Source organism: Alligator sinensis, unplaced genomic scaffold (assembly GCF_000455745.1).
Source record: "Alligator sinensis unplaced genomic scaffold, ASM45574v1 scaffold169_2, whole genome shotgun sequence".
NCBI lineage: Eukaryota > Metazoa > Chordata > Crocodylia > Alligatoridae > Alligator > Alligator sinensis.
In genome coordinates, this window is record NW_005842077.1 from 1,168,206 (window position 1) to 1,187,205 (window position 19,000).

Below are 19,000 nucleotides of genomic sequence, written 5' to 3' on the forward strand. Positions count from 1 at the left end.
TTCTGGGGCTCATGGCAGAGCCCCCCTGTGCAGCGCGGGGCAGTGGGGGGCAGCAGGACTCGCCCCTCTGCTTGGCAACAACCAGTGAGTGTGGGGCTTTTTTTTTTAAGTGCCGGGATGCTGGGGCCAGGTGTGGCAGCCATTGACAGGGCTAGGAGAGTGGGCAGGGGATGGGGCCTGTTTGATTCAGGGATTTGGCCAATTCAGCAGCAGTCAAATCTCCGAATCAGATTTGGCTGAATCAATTCAGGACAGTGATTCGAATCACAGAATCAAATCACTGTCCCCCAAACCAGCCAAATTCGAAGCAAATACTAGCCGCTTTGCACAGGCCTAGTATCTATAGCCCTTCCCATAAAAACTAAGATAACTTATACAGCATGTCTGTTACACATGTGTTTTTTTTCTGAAATGTTTAGAGCTACACTATTTACAGCTTTACTCATGGTTATTTGCTAGATCAAAGACTCTCATCAAAAGGGCAATCCTTTCATTTTTCTTTAAAAAAATCCCCTTTTTCTCATAGTGGCCCAACAAAGCATTTAAGCACGTTCTGTCTTAAACATCTAAGTACATTCCTCTTGAACATTCAACCCATCCCTGTAGACCTAAGTCTTTGCTAAGGCATTTTGCTGAATTGAGACTGGATACTGCTTACCAGTCACTTGAAATTCAGGCTTTGCAAAGACCATTTTTCAAGGAGAAAAAGGTTTATTATCTATGACAACTCTTCTGAGGACATTTCCTCTGTAAAGACACATTTTCCCATTCTGTTTTCTTGACACCTTGGTATCATCTTAGAGATTTCAAGTAGTGTAAAAGAACCAAAAGGTTTTGGCTCATCCTTTATAATTTTATTGAATATGTTCAGTTTTATAGATTGGTTGTCTTTGTGACCTTGGGAATTAGCACAGAAAAAAAATTCCAACATTTACAAGAGCCTAAATTCAAGTTTTCATGACAATATATTAAGAGAACTTCAGGTAAAGGTAAATAACTTCCTTTTATAATGCATGAGTACAGGTACACTGGGTGAGTTAGCCTGAATTTGTTGGTCTGCAGGTCATGGTGCAAAGTTCATTTTCCAGGCAGTTTATATATGAATGATGAGTTTTTGGATGGTAATACAGATTTTTATATTTTGGTAGAGTTGAGGTGATATTGTTGCCATAATGGTCCAGGAAATATGTGAATGGCAAGAATTCTTGTGAGTGAAATATTTTATTGGACCATCTCATGGTTGGGAGAGAGGCATAAGGAAGGGTACTATAATACCTGAAAGATTTATGTCTATGCCAAGTATGCAGTTGGCCCAATAAAAGATATCAGCCATATGAATTTTTGCTTCTTCCTTTTATATTTTGGATTTTTTTCCAATCTGCTTGCTTCACCAATTAATACTTGTATATATTACCCCAAACTCTGGGATGAATTTTGAAAGACTGATGTGTAAAATGAGTTTGATCAATTTTATTACTAAATGCAGGGATCCCGTTTTCTTTTGGTAGGTCAGTGCCAAGAGGCCAGGAAGCAGCCAGCATTTGCCTGCAGAGTTCAAGGAAGTATATCCAGAGTACTCTGCTCTTCAGTTGTTCTCTGTTACTATGGAATTTCCAGGGCTCCTTTCCAACAAATTGTGTTATGGCAGTTTTAAGCAGCTCTTGCACATATCAGAGTATGGATCAAACATGAGATTCAGGAATTTTAACTGATACCTTGATAGGTTGTTCATTTTGTCCCATCAAATTTATACTTGGTGCAATAGAAAATGTGAGCCAAAATATTTGACATGTATTATTTAGTTGCATATATAGTTATATATAACATACATAATGATTATATATGTAGCTAAATAACTGAGATAATGTATTGCATTTAAATGTAAGGTGTTTATTGACTTTCTTTGGAAGATTACAGCAGTACTATTGAACAATTCATGATGGAGAATTTTACAACATGGTAAACTCTTTGCTTTGTCTCATGAAGACATTTGTACTACTTGCATTTGTTATTTTCCTTAATTAAATATAAATGAGCTGTAGATTTAAAGTAACTCTTAGCTCTGTTCATGGAAAACACCAGCATGTTTGGAAATAAATAAATAACAAAATATAAAGAAAAACTTCATATGTTATTAAGAAAACCCATGGGCATTATTTTCAAGAGCTGTCAGCAATAATGTCATTTGTTTAGACTATGACTGTGTTTGTAACCTAAGTTCTATTCTTTAGGTGGTGATAAGAAGATGGAAGGAGAAGCTGCCTATTGCTTAGGTTTAGCATATCATTCTGCCGGAGAGGAACAGACAGCAATATTAGTAAGTTTATTAAAAATTCTTCAGTTATTCCCATTGTCTTTTTTTGCCTCCTTGACATTTTCTTAGAGGCTATGTAAAAATATGCATTTCTAGAAGTGGGAAATTTCTACCTGCTCCTTGTGCTTTCCCGAGACCAGCGTCTTCTCAGTCTAGAGAAAGTGTGAGGCTTCTCCAAGCTTCTCCAATCTTCCCATTCCTGGGGGGACTGGAGCAGTGGGGCAGAGCCCCTGCACACTCCTCACACTGGAGTCTCTAGTATGAGGAGCAAGCATGGACTTTGTCACTTGGCTTCTGGACACAAGGAGCCAAGCAGAAAGAGCATGTGGCAAACCCCTTGCCCACTTCTCACAGCAGAGTTCAGTGTGTGAGAAATGGGCATGGGCTTTGCCACACTGCTCTGTCCACTCCACTCCCAGGCACCAGGAGATGAGCAGAGGGAGCAGCATGGAAGACACCCTGCCTACTTCTCATACTGGTGACCTTGGTATTTGGAAATCACAGGAGCCTTTACCAGTGGCTCAACTCCTCCTGGTCCCTGGGAGGAGTTAAGCTGCAGAAAATGTACAAGCATTCATTCTCCTGGCAGAACCTTCCATCAGGTTCTTTTTGGGTTATTTTTCTTCCCAGACTGCCATTTTTGGTCTGGGAGTCATAGTGTGAACATTTGTACACTTGTGGCTTCTACTACGAGAATAATGATTCTTGCAGTAGAAACGTAACACTTGTACATGGCCACTGGTTTCAAAAAGTGGAATTTGCAAACAGTTTCAGGGCTCACAGAGCCTAGGTGCAACCTTCCATGGGTGTGGATTTATAGGGACAAGCCATTAGAAGAACTTCATTTACAGGAAATTAACCCTTCTTTTTCCTGAATGTATATTTGTACAAGAGCAAACATTTTGGCTTAATGTGATATCTTTTATTAGACCAACTAAATAGTTGGAAAAATTGTTCAAATTTTCTAATTATTTAGTTGGTCTAATAAAAGATATCACATTTACCCAAAGAACCTTGTCTGCCTATGTCCTTAGACCAGAACGGCTGCAACCAATACCCCCAAATCATTTTGGCTTTACATTTAAAGAAGTTGGACCCTGATCTTCCATTTTTGGGTCAAAGGTTTCATAACTATTAAGATGCTACTGTAATAACCCCTATGAAATATTTTGGGGGGAATATGTTATAAATGTTTCCTTCTTCCATTAACACTTCCATCCTGCCAAGTTTTACTTCATCCAGATGCTGAACATCTGAAGTGTGGGAGAAGGGTTTTCCCGTGATGAAGAGTTGTAGGATGGTGTTGTCTTAGCAGTGCTGCCAATTAACTTCATATTCTTCACCTTATTCTTTCCCCTAGAATCTTCCTATACATGATTAAAAGGATGGGGGGAAGTTCTACTTATAATAACTCCAGAAAAGAGTACTAGTTATCCCTCTGTACTTTCTTGGATCAATTTGAGAGGAAAGATCAGTGCCAGCTCAGTGTGCTTCTGCCAAACACTACTGAAGTATGGTAGCATTCCATGATCAACTCAAAAATTGTCAAGAGGAAATCCAGTAGTATGAGCATAAATGCATTTCATCTTTGTCTACAGATACAGACAAATGCGTTCACCAGCTTGACCAATGTTGTCTCTGTTCATGCCTAGCCTTAAATCAGCTGAGAGTGATCCAGTGTTCTAGCAAGGAACAAACTACATGGCGAGTGTGGCTCTTCACTATGTGGTTTTGTTGCTGTTTTTTTAACTTGTTCAGAAACTGGACAATAGCTGCTCTTTGAATCAAGCAAGGATCTCTTCAGGATTGGCTGGCTTATTGTGTGGTTTAGGGTAGATGGTGGATTTCTGTGTTCAAAGGTGGTGATAATTTGTCATGTGAGTTCAAGAAGCCTTTGGCAATCTTATACAATAATTCCAATGATCTAGGGCTTCCTGCTACATAAATAAACTGAATTCTAGAAAGGCGAGTGTTATGATATTGGTTCTGTAATGAGCATGTCATTTCTGGTGGTCAGAGAAACCATCTGGTGCTGTAATGGAATAGACTGGTAAATCCTCTCAGTCAGATGAGCTGAGGTCAGAAGTTGAATAGAAGTGTTTCACACGAAGTAAACAATGTGTGGTTTGGAATAATTTTACAAAGTGAAACTTAGCGTTTGCTTTGGCAGAGAAGGATCTCTTGACCATTTCCAATGCTAGAGTACAATAGAGTAGGTTAGAATTTCTTGTGCTAATACTGGTTACCATCTCTGCAGGTTTCTGACCATCAACTCTGAAGGGTTTTGTTTTTTCCTTCCTGCAACTTCTCTAGCAGGTTGACAAACAAAGAAATGTGTGAATGATAAGCAGGCAGCATCAAAAGTAGATAACCTAGGTAAAGGCTTCTTCTTGGACATGTGATTTTTTTCCATTACTGGGAGATGTTAACTGACCAAGAGTAGAGAAATATCCATACCATTTAAATACCAAAACCAGACTTGATAATGTTAAGAATATTTGAGGACTGATATCATCAGGCAGTTTCCTCTATGATGTTTTCTATTTTTTTAGGCTAAAAAGACAGGTTAAAGAGAAGTTGATAGTTTATGACATTGTCTTCTTGGTCCTCAGTGAAAAATTATTTTTTTGGGAGGGTGCTAGAACCTTGGCTTTTGAAAGTGGAATAACATTTTTTTTCCTTTGGTATGCTTTATATAATATTTTGTGCTTTACCGTTTTTTGTTTTTTTTTTTAAATCATACAAAAGCCCTTAAACAAGTGGGAAACAAATTGTATTTTCTGTGAAATATGGAATGCTGTCCATACAGTACACAATATAAATGGGATATACTATGGTAGACCACAAAATATTATAGAAATCCTTATTGATATTGTAATTTGTTTATATTTCTATAATTTGTGCATATAAAAATCACCATATCATTAACTACAATTACCTCATGAATACATAATAAAATGGTATTTTTAAATTCTTATAAATGAAGTTTTTAAATTATAAGAAACCGACAGAAAACTTGCATTTAGAAATATAGATTATTTTCACTCAAAAAACTATATACTATATTACAAAACAAGAAAAAATGGTATTTCAGTTCATACTTTCCTTTCATCCTCAGCAGCAATCAAGATACATAGAGTAGCAAAATATTAGTGGTTTACAATGCCATTGAGCACAAGTTGTCTTTACTTTCCAATTAGAAATCATTGCCTAAAATTTACCCTTCTGTTCTCAGTTTAATGGTCTCTATATCCAAGGGGAGCTCAGATGCTTACAGAGATGAAATCATTGCAGCCTGTTCCCAGAGGACTTCTGGTTATCATTACACATAACATGCAGACAATACTGCTAGGAGCCAGTTTGCCTCATGGTAATATGTAGTTCATCACCAGCTTCTGTAGCATGCTAAAGAGGTCTTGCCACACAGCTTGGGACTATTCGGGTGCAGACTCAGGGGTCTCAGCAGTTATTTTCCTGCTTTGCATCAGAGTTTTCATCTTCTTTATCCTTTTGTGTTGTGGCCCACCTCAGGCAGTCTCCTTCTAGGGGAATCTAAAAGGAACAGCTGTTACAGATACTGTTTCCTCCAGTTGTTGCCACTTGGTTCCTTTTGCCATTTAAGGCATCCCTCCCTCTCCCAACATGCATACACACCAGCATATATATAAACTTGTTTCTTTCATTCATTACTTTATCAGTGGAGAAGCGTATGTTCAAAATATTCATTATCTGACACAGTAATTAAAGGTTAAAATGATTAAGCTGCAGCCTCTTATATCAAATATATTTAACCACTTTGTGTATTATAGTATGTTTATTGAAGATTTTCTTTTCAAAGCATGTTTAGCCTGTGTAGCATGTGTAGACTGACAATTCGTTGATATATAAATTTTTTGACGTTTATAAATTCAGTTATCAAAGTCTGACTTCAGTGAAAGTATTCAGCTGTGTAAAGGTAAATATGTGCAGAAATCTTTGCAAAACTGAGGCCTAATTATGTTCCTTTGTGACATTTTCACTATGTCTCAAGTAGTATGCAGTTTATATTCATGAGTAATTACTGTTTTCTAAATGTTGTTGAAGTACAAAGTCTAATATATAGATTTTGTCATGGGATGGTATGAATTTTGCCAAGGGAAGTTATCTGCTTGCTACTTTATAAACTAACCTTACATTAGGATTTGCTATAGATATCTTTCATTAAAATTATTTTGCTAACCGTTACAAGTAACACATTTGGCGTAATTAGAAATCTTGTATATGACAACTATCTTATTGTGATATATGTTGTGTGTTTTTATGTTAATGTAGATTTTATAGTTAAATTTTCAAAAGCATTTTAAGAAGCTGAATATCCAGCTCTCCTTGTCTTTCAATTAGTGCTGCATGTCCAAATCCCTTACTCTAACTCTTCTTGAAATTGTCAGTCTACATGACTTGAGTATTCATTTTATAAGTATGTTATTTCAAAATGTTTCTCATTGTAGATATTAGTGTGTGTTCCATATGGTGTATGCTTTAATGCATAACAATAAAGAGATTGCAACATTAAGCACTGCAACCTATGCCAAAAGAAGCATGATAATTTATGATACAATGTCACACCCATGAATTATCAAAACTTGTAATGCACCAATTACAATGGCAACATTCTTTAGAAAATTTATGAAGTTATAAAGCCCTCTTAACATCTAAAATGACCCCATTAAAGTAATCAAAGATGATTTATGACTGTAGTCTGTATTTCTAGAGACGTATTACACACCAACATTTATATCAAAGCAACTGAAAAATTTACCTTAGCTTACACAGTCAATCAGAATGGAAGTAGTTATATACTGGGATGCAGGTCACTCTAAAGTTATTGGACACACTACTATATAAGAAATCTTTCTAGTCGTTTAAATCTCCATGATCCCTGCAAGAGTGTTTCCTGCTAAGTGGACTTTCTATGAGATAGATCTGATTAATTATGCACTGTTCTCAGTGACAATTTATTTTGAAATATAATTGAGGAGAATGAACCTCATTCCCTTGACATCCAGCTAATTCTTGAACTATGGGTTGTCTGCCACTGTCTGTACTATTAGCTCCATGCAGCAAAGACGAAAAGGCTCTGCTGCCTACCATACTGCTTAAAGTTCTGGTATATTGATTAGGAAACTGAACTTCAACAGTAATTAAGCAAGTTGTCCCAGGGGAGCGGGGGCACTGGGAGACCCCCACGGCGGCAAAGGGGTCCGCTTACCTCCCGCAGGGCCGGAGGAGCCAAAGGGAGTCCACGTGCCGGCTGTGCCGGTGCGGGTCGTCAGCCGGGCGTTTATCCGGCTGCAGCTGAGCAGCAGGGGCGGGGCACGCCTGCCGAGAGAAACAAAAGGCGGCCCCGCCGAGGCAACGGGGCGGCTGAGAGGAGAGAGCTGGAGCGCAGAGCCCCAGCGAGCAGGGGATCAGCCACCACCCGCAGAGTGCAGGACAGCACAGGAAGGAGGCAGAGACGGCTGCGAGCAGCGCGGCGGAGCAGCCAGGAGCAGCACAAGGAGGGGAGGAGTCAGCTCCGTAAGTGGGGGCACAGCCAGCGGGGAACCCGGCAGCTGAGGCGGCAGGAGGGCCGGCAGCAGTGCCGAGAGAGGGGCCGACTGCACCCTGCACCACAGAGCCGACGGCGAGGGTAACCGCGGTGCAGGCTATTGGAGTAGCAGAGCGGCCAGCCGGATCCCCGGCAAGTCAGCGTCCCTACTGGGGGGCATACCCGGTCTGAAGACCGCTGTTGACGGCCGAGTGGACTGAGGCAAGAGAGGACAAGGCAAGGATGGGTTAGAGGCCAGAATAGGAAGACCCTAAGGTGGCGAATGGCTGGGGTGTAGGGGAGGACGGAGCCCCGAGAGTACCCGTGAAGGAGCGCACCGGCACTGGGGGATACCCCAAGGGAAGACCCTCCACTGAAGGCATCATCAAAGTCATGGCAGGCGAGTTCTGGGATCCCCCTTGATACCAGACGGGGTAAACTCCGGGGTGTACTAGCAAAGTCCGGGTGTGCGAGATCTTGGGCCTGGGCGAAGGCGGCGCGTGAACTCCTGGTCGAACGGAGGCGGGTACACAAGTTTTGACCAGATGGCTAATTTAGTTTTAAATTTGACATATCATTCCTATCATTACAGGTAAAGTTGCTTAGCAAACTGAGGTTCCCAAGGACTTCCTACTGTCCAACAAATGAAGGAATTTTGAAATTCCTTTCTGAAGTGTGATTGGCTGTTATTGCAGACTGTCCTTTCTTGGCCAGTAGTTTATAGTCAGCCAACATTTCAGGGGCCTTGTTCTCTGGTTGCAAATGAACTCACATGCATATGAAGACCTTGATGCATGGGAGCCTTTAGGAAAGATCTGATTATTCCTGGAGTCTGCATTCTTATTGAAGCACTTTTTAAAAGTCCATAAAGCTCTGTTGGGGTAGAAAAAAAGTTACGTTGTTCCTCTGAAAGCAGGAAAATAAAACCCTTTTGCATCCAAGTGACAATAAACTTCTATGGTTTGATCCTAAATGCAGGGAGAAAGTAAGTATACAGAAAAGGTGAGTATCTTTTATGGAGATCTGAGGCTGATGAGGCAGCTGTACAAGTATGACTAAGGCCCCTGGAAGATATTCATTTAAAGGCATAATATGATCTCCTCTGCCCAACAGGTACATCTTCTGCCATGCTACATGTGCAGGGCAGGAAGCATGATGATGAGATCAGGGATCAGATCCCTGTTGCATCTGATTGCCAGTGCAGGGGGAACATGGGATCATGCCAGTGCAGAGAGAGCCCTCAAGTAGCCAGCCAGGTGTCTGGTGCACCTGACCTGAAGTGTCTGTCAGATTATCTGCACCCCCAGCCTTGGGAGTGCATCGGAGTCAAGGTCTCTGATGTACATCCAAGACTGAGACCCCAATCAGCTGATTGGCCTGGCCAAACATTCAATTTAAGGTGCAATGAAAACCAACTGCAAAGTTATTACACACATTTTGTGTAATACACTTGTGGCTTATTCCTTGTAGTGAACCATTAATTGCATGAATGTGTGGCTTGATTAACTGGTGAACCATGCTTTAAGTATAACTTCTGCTAAGTGCCTAAGTTTTATATTTTTGCAGTACCACTGTTGCCAGACATTGCACCATTATTGGTCACAAAAATATCTTGAGTGCAATGCTGATTGAAATGTGGATTCATGTGGATTGAGCGTCCTAAATCTCAATATTTGAATAGTATCACTGTATGAAACCCAGGCACAGGCATTCAGTTAATTTGTTTAATGTCCACAAGTCTAATCTTGAAAGAAGATAGTAGAAGTTTCCCATTACTATGTGGGAATTTCTTCTATTACTTTGGATAGTTATCTTTGTCTTATAAGTTTGTCATGAGAGAGATCCCAGAAGAGAAACATGGAAGGAGAATTTAGATAGAAGCATTAAGCAGGTATCATTTTTACTTGAATATAAGATGAGGTCTTCCTCCCCTGATCAGCATAAGGAAAAAAGCTCCTCATCTTACATTCGTATACAAGGAAACATCATTAAATACATTGCCTATCATTTAACTGTTGCCAAAAACTGCTGTTTAGTAATAGAATCCAACTATGAAGTTGATTAAATGCTGCCAACACTCAGCATAACTGTAAAACACACAACCCATACTGGGAAAATATACCAATGGGGCCTTTTTTGGGGCCCTTAAAGCAGTGAGTGGCTGGTCCCCCCCCCCCTCCGAAACTGGCACAGGGGTACCTCTGGGTCTGGAGGTACTGCAATAGTAGGCCAGCACCAGGAGGGCCAGAGCCAGACCTGATACCCTCCCCTTGGTGCCAAAATTCTTCATCTTAGCCCAAAGGCTGGGATGTTGATGGGAACCTTTTATGTGTGTGTGTGTGTGTGTGTGTGTGTGTGTGTGTGTGTGTGTGTGGCCCTTAAAAAAATGGGTGTGTGTTCCTTCTACAGGGAACTGGCACCAGGCCTGGAGGTATTGCGATACCAGGCTAGCACTGGGAGAGTCAGAGCCAGCCCAGATATTCTCCCCTTGGTTCCAGAAAATGTTAAAGTTCAAGTTACAAAGTCAAAGCACAAAGAAACATAGAAAGACCCAAGCAAGGGGCTACATAGTAGAGAATGGGAGTAGGGGTGGGAATGCAACTAAATTACATATGAAACATGCAGCCAGCTAAGCTTAGGGGGAAGAGGTGGGAAGGGGAAAGGAACACAATGATTACAAAGCAGAGAATATACAGGAGGCCCCACACAACAATACTACATTATAATAGACACCTGGTTTGCAAAACACCTACAGTTACAAATAACAACACGCAGGATACAATTGCAGGGAAGGAGAGGAGTCCAGGATTTAAATTCTTTGGAGGCAATTTGGTGCAGCAGGAGTGGTCAGGGAATGATAGGACCTACCACAAGGATAGGTTAGCACAGTCCATACTTGAATAAGGTATACAATAGTGGCCATTGTGTTCAGACCATCTAAGGTGCAATGGGAACCAGCTACAAAGTTATTACACACATTTTGAAAAAAGTGATTATTTTTTGAAAAAAGCAATAACTTTTTTTCAAGTCATGGTGAGCCACCACACTGAGTACATTTCAACTTCTGTTTTACTCCTACAGCTGAGTAGTGCCTTTCTTTCTCATTTCCAATTAGTTCTGTTTCTTCACCAGCCTTAACTGTCTGGTAAACATCACTGATAAGGGCCCCAAAGAGTTTACCCAGAAACCCTTTGTTGTCCCTACCCTCAGCCTGTCACATATGATTAGTGTGGTCCTGACCTCTATGAGGTGGAGCTGGACCAGGTTGCCCTACTCCTCATCTGCATATACATTTTTGGAGGATCCCAGGAACTGTGACAAGAACACCTGGTTCCAGTCAGGAGTGGGGGGCTAATTAGCACATGGATCCTTCGTGGGAGGTATCTGAAGTACACATGCATACTGAGCAATGCTGAATTGTGGGGTTACCATAGCTTGAAATGCTGTTGTGTCTTCTGGGGCCCAGCCCAATGAACTGTATGATAAATCATGAGCTGTTTGGCTTTGGTCTGGGGTTCTTGAAGGTTCAGATCAAGTATAGTGGCTTCTTAACCTGGCAGGGGAAATACTATGTATCTGTGTCCATGAAAGCAGTTTTCCTGAACTGTGCCACAGGAGAACTGCTCTTCTGGTGTGGTTCAGTTCCCACCAAGGTGCAGTGGCTTTAAACCCAGTTTATGGAAATGAGTCTCCTCTCTTACTTGCTCCAAGGGCCTTATGGATAACGGCAAGCAAAATGTGGGGGCATCTGAACCCCAAGCCTCCAGGCTTGGACTGCAAGTAGGATGGAGTTTAGCCAAAAGTTTTGGAAACATCTGAAGCCCCAGGTGTGGGTGGAGGATGTTTACCAGTAGTAGAGCCACTTATGGTTCTGGACTCTGGGATTTAGAACTAGTTTTGGCTAATTTGGCCTCGGATACAAACTTAAAACAAACAAACAAACAAAACTGCTCCTGGTGGTGATTGTAACCTGTGTGAAAAAGAGGAACACATATTTAAAGAGTGTCCCAGAGCCTATGTGAATGTGGGAAAACAAGAGAAAGACCCCAGAAAGTGAGCCGCCTCCCCCGTAATGCCCAACTGAAGCCAGGAAGGTAGAAAGAAGCCACCCTCCCCTGCACCACAGCCCACTGCAACAGAAGAGGCTGGAACATAGAGGAAGGGGGTGGAAAACTCCCCAGGAAGGGAGGGGGCAGGAGGTGAACCTCTCTTCAAGAAAAACCTGAACCCCAGAAAAAGTGATAGCCTTGAGAAGGATAGTGGAGGATCTCCAAAAACAGGGGGGAAAGGATGAACTGGCTGTAGAAATGAAAAGGAGATGGGAGAAAAGGAGCCCCAAAACTCCAAAGGGGGCAATCTGTAAAGAGCCCCAGAAGACGCTTGGAAAAAATTATCAAAGAGACCATTCTTGACAAACTGACTGATGGCAACATCACAGGTTTGTTGCAGTTAAGTCTTGCCTTACCAATCTCATCTTCTTCTATGACCTGGTGACATATCACCTGGACAAGGGAGAAGAGATTGACATCATATATCTTGATTTTAAAAAAGCCTTCGATCTGGCATCCAATGATCATCTCATAGAAAAACTGGCCAACTGCAACCTCAGCTACATCACAGTCCGTCATTGGGCGTATACTCTTTAACATCTTTATTAATGATGTGGACATTGGTATCAGAAGTAGACTAGCCAAGTTTGCCAATGACACCAAATTTTGGGGTAAAGCGTCCACACTCGAGAACAGGATGGTGATCTAGGCTGACCTTGACAGGCTTAGAAAATGCCTGAAAAAACTGAAAACTTAGAAAATGCCTGAAAACACTGAAAAATGCAAGGTGCTCCACCTTGGGAAGAAAAACCCATAGCATGCTTATAGGCTCGACACTACTACGCTTGCAAACACCACAGCCAAAAGGAACTTGGGGATCATGACTGACCGCAAAATGAATATGAGCCACCAATGTGATGTTGCAGCTGGTAAAGTGAGCAAAACTCTAGCTTGCATCCATAAATGCATCTCAAGTAAATCCCAGGATATCATCCTCCCGCTGTACTTGGCCTTGATGAGGCCACAGCTGGTGTACTGCATCCAAGTCTGGGCTCCAGAATTTAAAAAGGATGTGGAGAAGCTTGAGAGAATCTAGAGGAGAGCCACACACATGATCAGAGGGTAGGAGAACAGGCCTTATGATGACAGGCAGAGAGCCATGGGACTCTTCAGCCTGGAAAAGTGCAGGCTCAGGGGGAACCTGCTGGCTGCCTGTAAGTATATAAAGGGTGTACATCAGGATCTGGGGGAATGCCTGTTCACCAGAGCACCCCAAGGGATGAAAAGGTCAAACAGTCACAAACTCCTCCAAGACCATTTCAGACTGGACATAAGGAAGAACTTCTTTACTGTCCGAGCCCCCAAGGCCTGGAACAGACTGCCACCACAGGTGGTGCAAGCACCTACCCTGGACTCCTTTAAGAGACATTTGGGCATTTTCTTGCTGGGATCCTTTGACCCCAGCTGACTTACTGCTCCTGGGGCAGGGGCCTGGACTCGATGATCTCCCGAGGTCCCTTCCAGCCCTAATGTCTATGAAATCTATTAAATCTATGAAGAGGAGAAGGAAAATGAAGGCTCTAACATGAAAGTCCAGGCAGGAAAGGCGGAGATCTCAGAGTCCCTAGAGGAAAACCAGAATCTCTGGGTAACCCCCCAATTCCAGAGGAGAAGCAGGTTCCCCCAAACACAGACCAGACAGCAGGAGGAGCCACAATCCCAGAAAGGGGCCCACAAACAGAGGGAACAAACAGGTCAGGAGAGGGGAGAGAGCCCAGAAACCCCTAAGCTTAAGCAAGGGAAATGAGAAACCTACAGGCCTTCTCCCCCAGCACATTTTTACTCATTGGGATCCTTATAGGCTTAGTGAATGTGAAAAGCCTGCTTAGGAAGGGGGAATGGGACACCATTGAAATACCCCTGGGGTGACTGCAGGCAGACATTCTTTGTCTTCAGGAATGTGCCCTGCCCAATTCTAAAGACTATGCTTTGTTCAAGAACAGGTGGCAACATGGCCCTCTTTCTGGTCAGGAACCAGTGATGACTGGGCAGTGGGGGTCACCATATTCCTGAAGGGAGATAGAGTACCCCCTCTGCAGCAAAGAGAAATCATTGCAAGCAGGTTGCTGGGTGTCACCTTGGAAGCAGAAGAAGGGAATTTTGAGCTTTTGAATGCATACGTACCAGCAAATAAGACAACAAAACATGCCTTCCTTAAAAACATGACAGTAATGGTGCCCAATGGCCAGCCAGTGATGATTGCAGGAGACACAAATAGCATCCTTGAGGTGGGTGGCAGAATAAGTCAAGGCCAAATGAAGGAACTGGACAGATCCTTCAAACTGCTGAAACAGCTCATCCGGGAATACAACCTGGTGGATGCAGGCAAAGAGGCCACAGGACCTGGGGTAAAGTTCACCTGAGTGAACCCCTGGGGCAGTCCAAATCATGCATAGATTTCATCCTCCTCCCAAAAGGGTGGAAGGTAATAAAGGCTGTATCCACACTGGCCTGCTTCTCGGACCACTGCCTCCTAACAGTGAAAGCAGAAATGGGAGAGCAGCCCAAGAGAGGCAAGGACATGTGGAAGATGAGCATGACCCTTCTGGAAGATGTGAAAATATAGCAGGAGTTCAGGCAGCACTATGCAGGATGGAAAACTTTCTGACCCAGATATCAAAACCACATAGAGTGGTGGGCCAGCATGAAAGAAAACGAGGGACTTCTTCTGGAAGGCTGGAAGGAGGCAAGCCTGGTTCCAGAGAAAGCAATAGGAACACCTGAACTGCAGGTTGCAGAGCCTGCACAAGCAGGCAGCTTGGGTTGGGACGTGAGGGAGGTGAAGACCCAGATAGGGGCCTGCTACAGGCCCCCTGGGTGGAGGAGGAGGAAGAGTGGCCTGCTTATTTTAGCAAGATAAAGGAAACCAAGAAAGAAGCAATGACCAGCCTGGTAGATGGAGTAGGGGTGGAGCACCGGTCAAATGAAGGGATGCTGGAAACGGCAGTGGTGTTCTACTGGGAACTATACATGGCATGACCAGAAGACCCCAGAGCAATGCAGGACTGCCTGCAAAGGCTCACATGGGTCCTTGGGGAGGATGAGAGACAGAAGCCAGTGGAAGAGTGGACTCTGGAAGAGATCAGTAAAATGCTCTGCAGCTTCCAGACCAGTAAGACTCCTGGGGCAGATGGCTTGCCCAAGGAGTTCTATGTTGCTTTCTGGGACCAGGTGGACCCAGACCTGCTGGAGGTCTTTAGAGAGTACCTGCAGGAGGGCCACCTGGGAGCATGGATAGAGGAAGGCCTCATAACCCCTCTTTACAAGAATGGGGAGAGGCAGGACTTGAGAAACTGGTGCCCAATTATATACACTCCTGAACCTTGACTACAAACTAATGGCCAAAGTCTTGGTCAAGCATTTTAAGTCTGTTATAGGTGCAGTGATCCACAAGGACCAGGCATGCATGGTGCCAGGGCAACAGATCCATGATGCCCTGATGCAGCTGTGAGATGTGCTACAGTACCAATGGGAGAGGGGATAGAATGTTGCCTTGCTGAACCTCAACTTGGAGAAGGCCTACAACTGGGTATCCCATCGCTTCCTACTGGAAACACTGGGAAAGATGGGAATCCCTACAACCTTTGTCACCTGGATAAAGGCAATGTACACCAATGTGAGCAGCAGGGTACTAGTGAATGGGTCCCTGACAGCCCCAGTTGTGGTGGAGTCAGGCATCAGGCAGGGCTGCCCACTCTCCCCAATCCTTTTCATGTGTGCAATGGAACCACTAGCACAGTGACTCAGGCAGGATCCTGGGATCAGGGGCATGAAGATTGCCAGGGGCAATGGGGAAGAAACAAAAGTCCTTGTGTACATGGATGACCTGAACATCATGTGCAGGGACAAGGGGTCGGTGGAAAGAATGCTACAACATTCCCAGGTATACAGAGCAACAGCAGGGGCCAAGTTCAATGTGAACAAAAGCACCTGCCTAGTCCTGGGTGAGCTCAGGAACCTGTTGCCCCAGGGGTTTCCATCCCCTGCAAGGGGGTAAAAATCCTTGAGGTGGAGTTTGACCCAGAGCTGACAGGACAGAGGGCATGAGAAAGATGGAGGCCAAGGCCAGACAGAAAGTAGGGCATTCATGGTGCCTGTCAATGGGGCGCATGTGGCACTGATGAAGGTGGTGCTACTGCTGGTGCTTCTACACACTTCCCTAGTCTTCCCCCCACCCCCCCCCCTCAGAATAAGTCATTTGCAGAATCCAAAAAGCCTTGTCTGTTTTCTTTTGGAACTCCACATGGGAGAAGGTGGCGAGGGCCAAGCTGTACAAAGCAAAACAGTCCAGAGGCAGAGGACTACCAGATGTTCTTCTCTTCCTCTGGGCCAAGCACATGAGCCAGGTTTTGCAAACTGGTTACAGGGATGGAATCCAAAACAGCCAGCTTTGTCAAGTATTTTGCAGGGCAGCTACTGTGACAGTGGCAGATGTATACAACGACCAATGGGAGGCTGTGGGCCATGGTGTCCCCATGGTTCTACAAGGTCCTGGAAAGCTTCTAGGAGAAATACAAGCTGTACAATGCTACCCTAGTGACCCTGGTGAACCACTGCAAGATACGGGAAGTAGTAAGAGCAAAGGCATCATATCACCCATGGACTTTCTGCGTGGTGACAGCTCTCAGGCCACGTGGAAGTGAATCTTCCTCAAGGATCTGCAGAAGGAGCCCAAAGACCTTAATTGGCAGGCAGCTTACTGGGCAATCCCCATGCAGGCATGGAAAAATGGCGCAGGATAGAGAGGTTCATTAAACTGCCCAGGACAGACCTGCAACTGGCAGGCAGAAAGAATCGACCACCTCTTCTTGGACTGCCCATATGCCAGAGAGGTGTGAAGGAAAGTCTGTGCTCTCCTCCTGGTGGTGATAGGCTTCAGAACCCTGACCAGAGAAGCGATCCTCCATGGGCACTTGACATCAAAGGGCCCCGACAGCTAGCTTCAACCAGTTCATCTCCTGCTTCACGTATGTCCTGGAAAAGCCAGGAACCTACTCATAAACAGACACTCAGATCCCACAGTAGAGGACTGTATTAAAATGGGGCTGAGTGAAATGTACTAGTACTACAGAAAGACAGAAGAGGGCAATAGGCAAGAAATGGCAGATTTCATATGGTGTAGAGAAAACTGGCATAGACTTTTTCAGAGGCAAATCCTCTGAAAGAACAATGAGTGATAACACTGGAATGGTGATAGGCACGTGGGTACACAGTCTGCGGGTGCGTGGTATGAACTGTGTAACAGGACTATAATAGTTTAACTGTCAAAGTGTGTTTTGATCTACTAAGTGTACCACAGTGGTCACTTGACAGGTTGTTAGAGGTAGAGTTATATATATATATTAAAAAAAAATGGGGGGGAATAAAAAAGTGGTGACAGGTTTCAGAACCCTGACCAGAGAAGCGGTCCTCTACAGGCACTTGACCAAACAACCAGGGGCCCTGACAGCTCACTTTGACCAGTTCATCTCCTGCTTCAGTGTCTTCATCAACAGACACCTGGTCCCCACAGCTGAGGATTGTACTAAAATGGGGCTGAGTGAAATGTACTGGTACTATGGAAGGACAGAAGAGAATGACAGGAAAGAAATGGCAGACCACATATAGTGGAGAGGGGACTTGCAGTGACTTTTCAAGAGGCAAACCCTCTGAAAGAACAATGAGTGATAGCACTGGAATGGTGATAGTTGCACACTGCACAGGTGTGTGATGTGCAGGTGTGTGAGTGCACAGTGAAAACTGTGTAACAGGTCTACAATAGTTTACCTGTCAAAGTATGTTTTGATCTGCTATTTGAACCACAGTGGTCATGTGACAGGTTGTTAGAGGTACAGTAATATATATATATATACTAACCAATTGCCTGTCAGGAATGACAGGGTGGCGGGGGGAGTGAGCATGCGGGGACGGAGCCCCGTGCCCCCTCCTGGCCAGGCCCACTCCTTCTTACCACCTGCTGCTTGAGGTCTGGGCCCACTTCCTCCCTCCCCGCCGCAGGAACAGGGGGAAGCAGAGAAGTGGTCCCAGGCCCAATGCGGGAGAGAAGATGGCCCACCACTGCAGGGGGAGCAGTGGGACCCAGCCAACCCGGTGGCAGCAGGGGAACAGGAGGAGTGGGCTCAGAGTAGGCGCAGAGCCAATGTGAGGTGGGGGTGGAGTGGGGCCAGGCCTGAGGGGAGAAAGCAGCCTGCTGTGGCAGTGGAGGGAAGGGCCTGAAGCCTGACACAGCAGCAGCTGGAGAAGAGAAGGAGCGCTCCTCTTCCCCCCCCTTGGGCCCAGGCCCACTCCTCTGCACCCCGCCTTCTCCCTCCATCGGCTCCAAGTGTGCTCTTCCTGTTCCCCCACTGCTGCCAGGTCAGCCTGAGCCCACTGCTCCCCCCGCTGTGGTGGGCTGGCTTCTCCCCTGGCTTGGGCTCAGTCCTCTTCCCCCCCCCACCATGTGGGGCCCAGGTCCACTCCTGCCCTCCCCTCCCCTTCCCTTGCCCCATCGCTGCTGTGGTGTGCCCACTATTCCCCCAACCCACATCAGGCCCTGGGTCCCACAGGTGGTGATGACAGAAGTGGGGGCAGGCCAAGGCCAGAGCCGTGTCCTGGAGCGCCCCCCCCATGGCACCCCAACCCCGCTCCCACCCTGCACCACATCGCCTGCAGGGAGCAGGGTGGGGGGGCGAGGCCAGGGCTGTTCCATCCGCTCCATTGCCCCTGCCTCCAGGGAGCAGAGGGGGGAGGCAAAGCTGGCCTCGCTCCCCCTGCTCCATCCCCTGTGTCCCCACCATCATGGTGAAGCTCCACCAGCTGCAAGCTCCTATTGGCATGGTTGTTCGCACTTTGATTGGCTGTGTATCAGCCAATCAGAGCATGAATAAAGCATTATGGACAGACAGACAGTCTTAGGCTTTTAAAATACAATAAAAGCCGCGTTATCTGGCATCTTACAAACTGGCATGCTCTATTAACTGGCATGCCGGCTTGTAAGGTAAAAGTGAAACTGGAAGTGCCCACCGTGGCACT

The 19,000-nt window shown here is 44.9% G+C and overlaps 1 protein-coding gene across 1 annotated transcript in view; it reads left to right on the plus strand.

Annotated features, from left to right (window-relative positions):
* TTC29 (tetratricopeptide repeat domain 29) overlaps positions 1-19,000 on the plus strand; it is a 220,811-nt gene that overhangs the window by 79,090 nt on the left and 122,721 nt on the right. Inside the window, exon 7 of the mRNA XM_014520005.2 lies at positions 2,232-2,317. Within this exon, the coding sequence (XP_014375491.1) occupies positions 2,232-2,317 (86 nt within the window). The remainder of the gene's footprint in view (positions 1-2,231; positions 2,318-19,000) is intronic.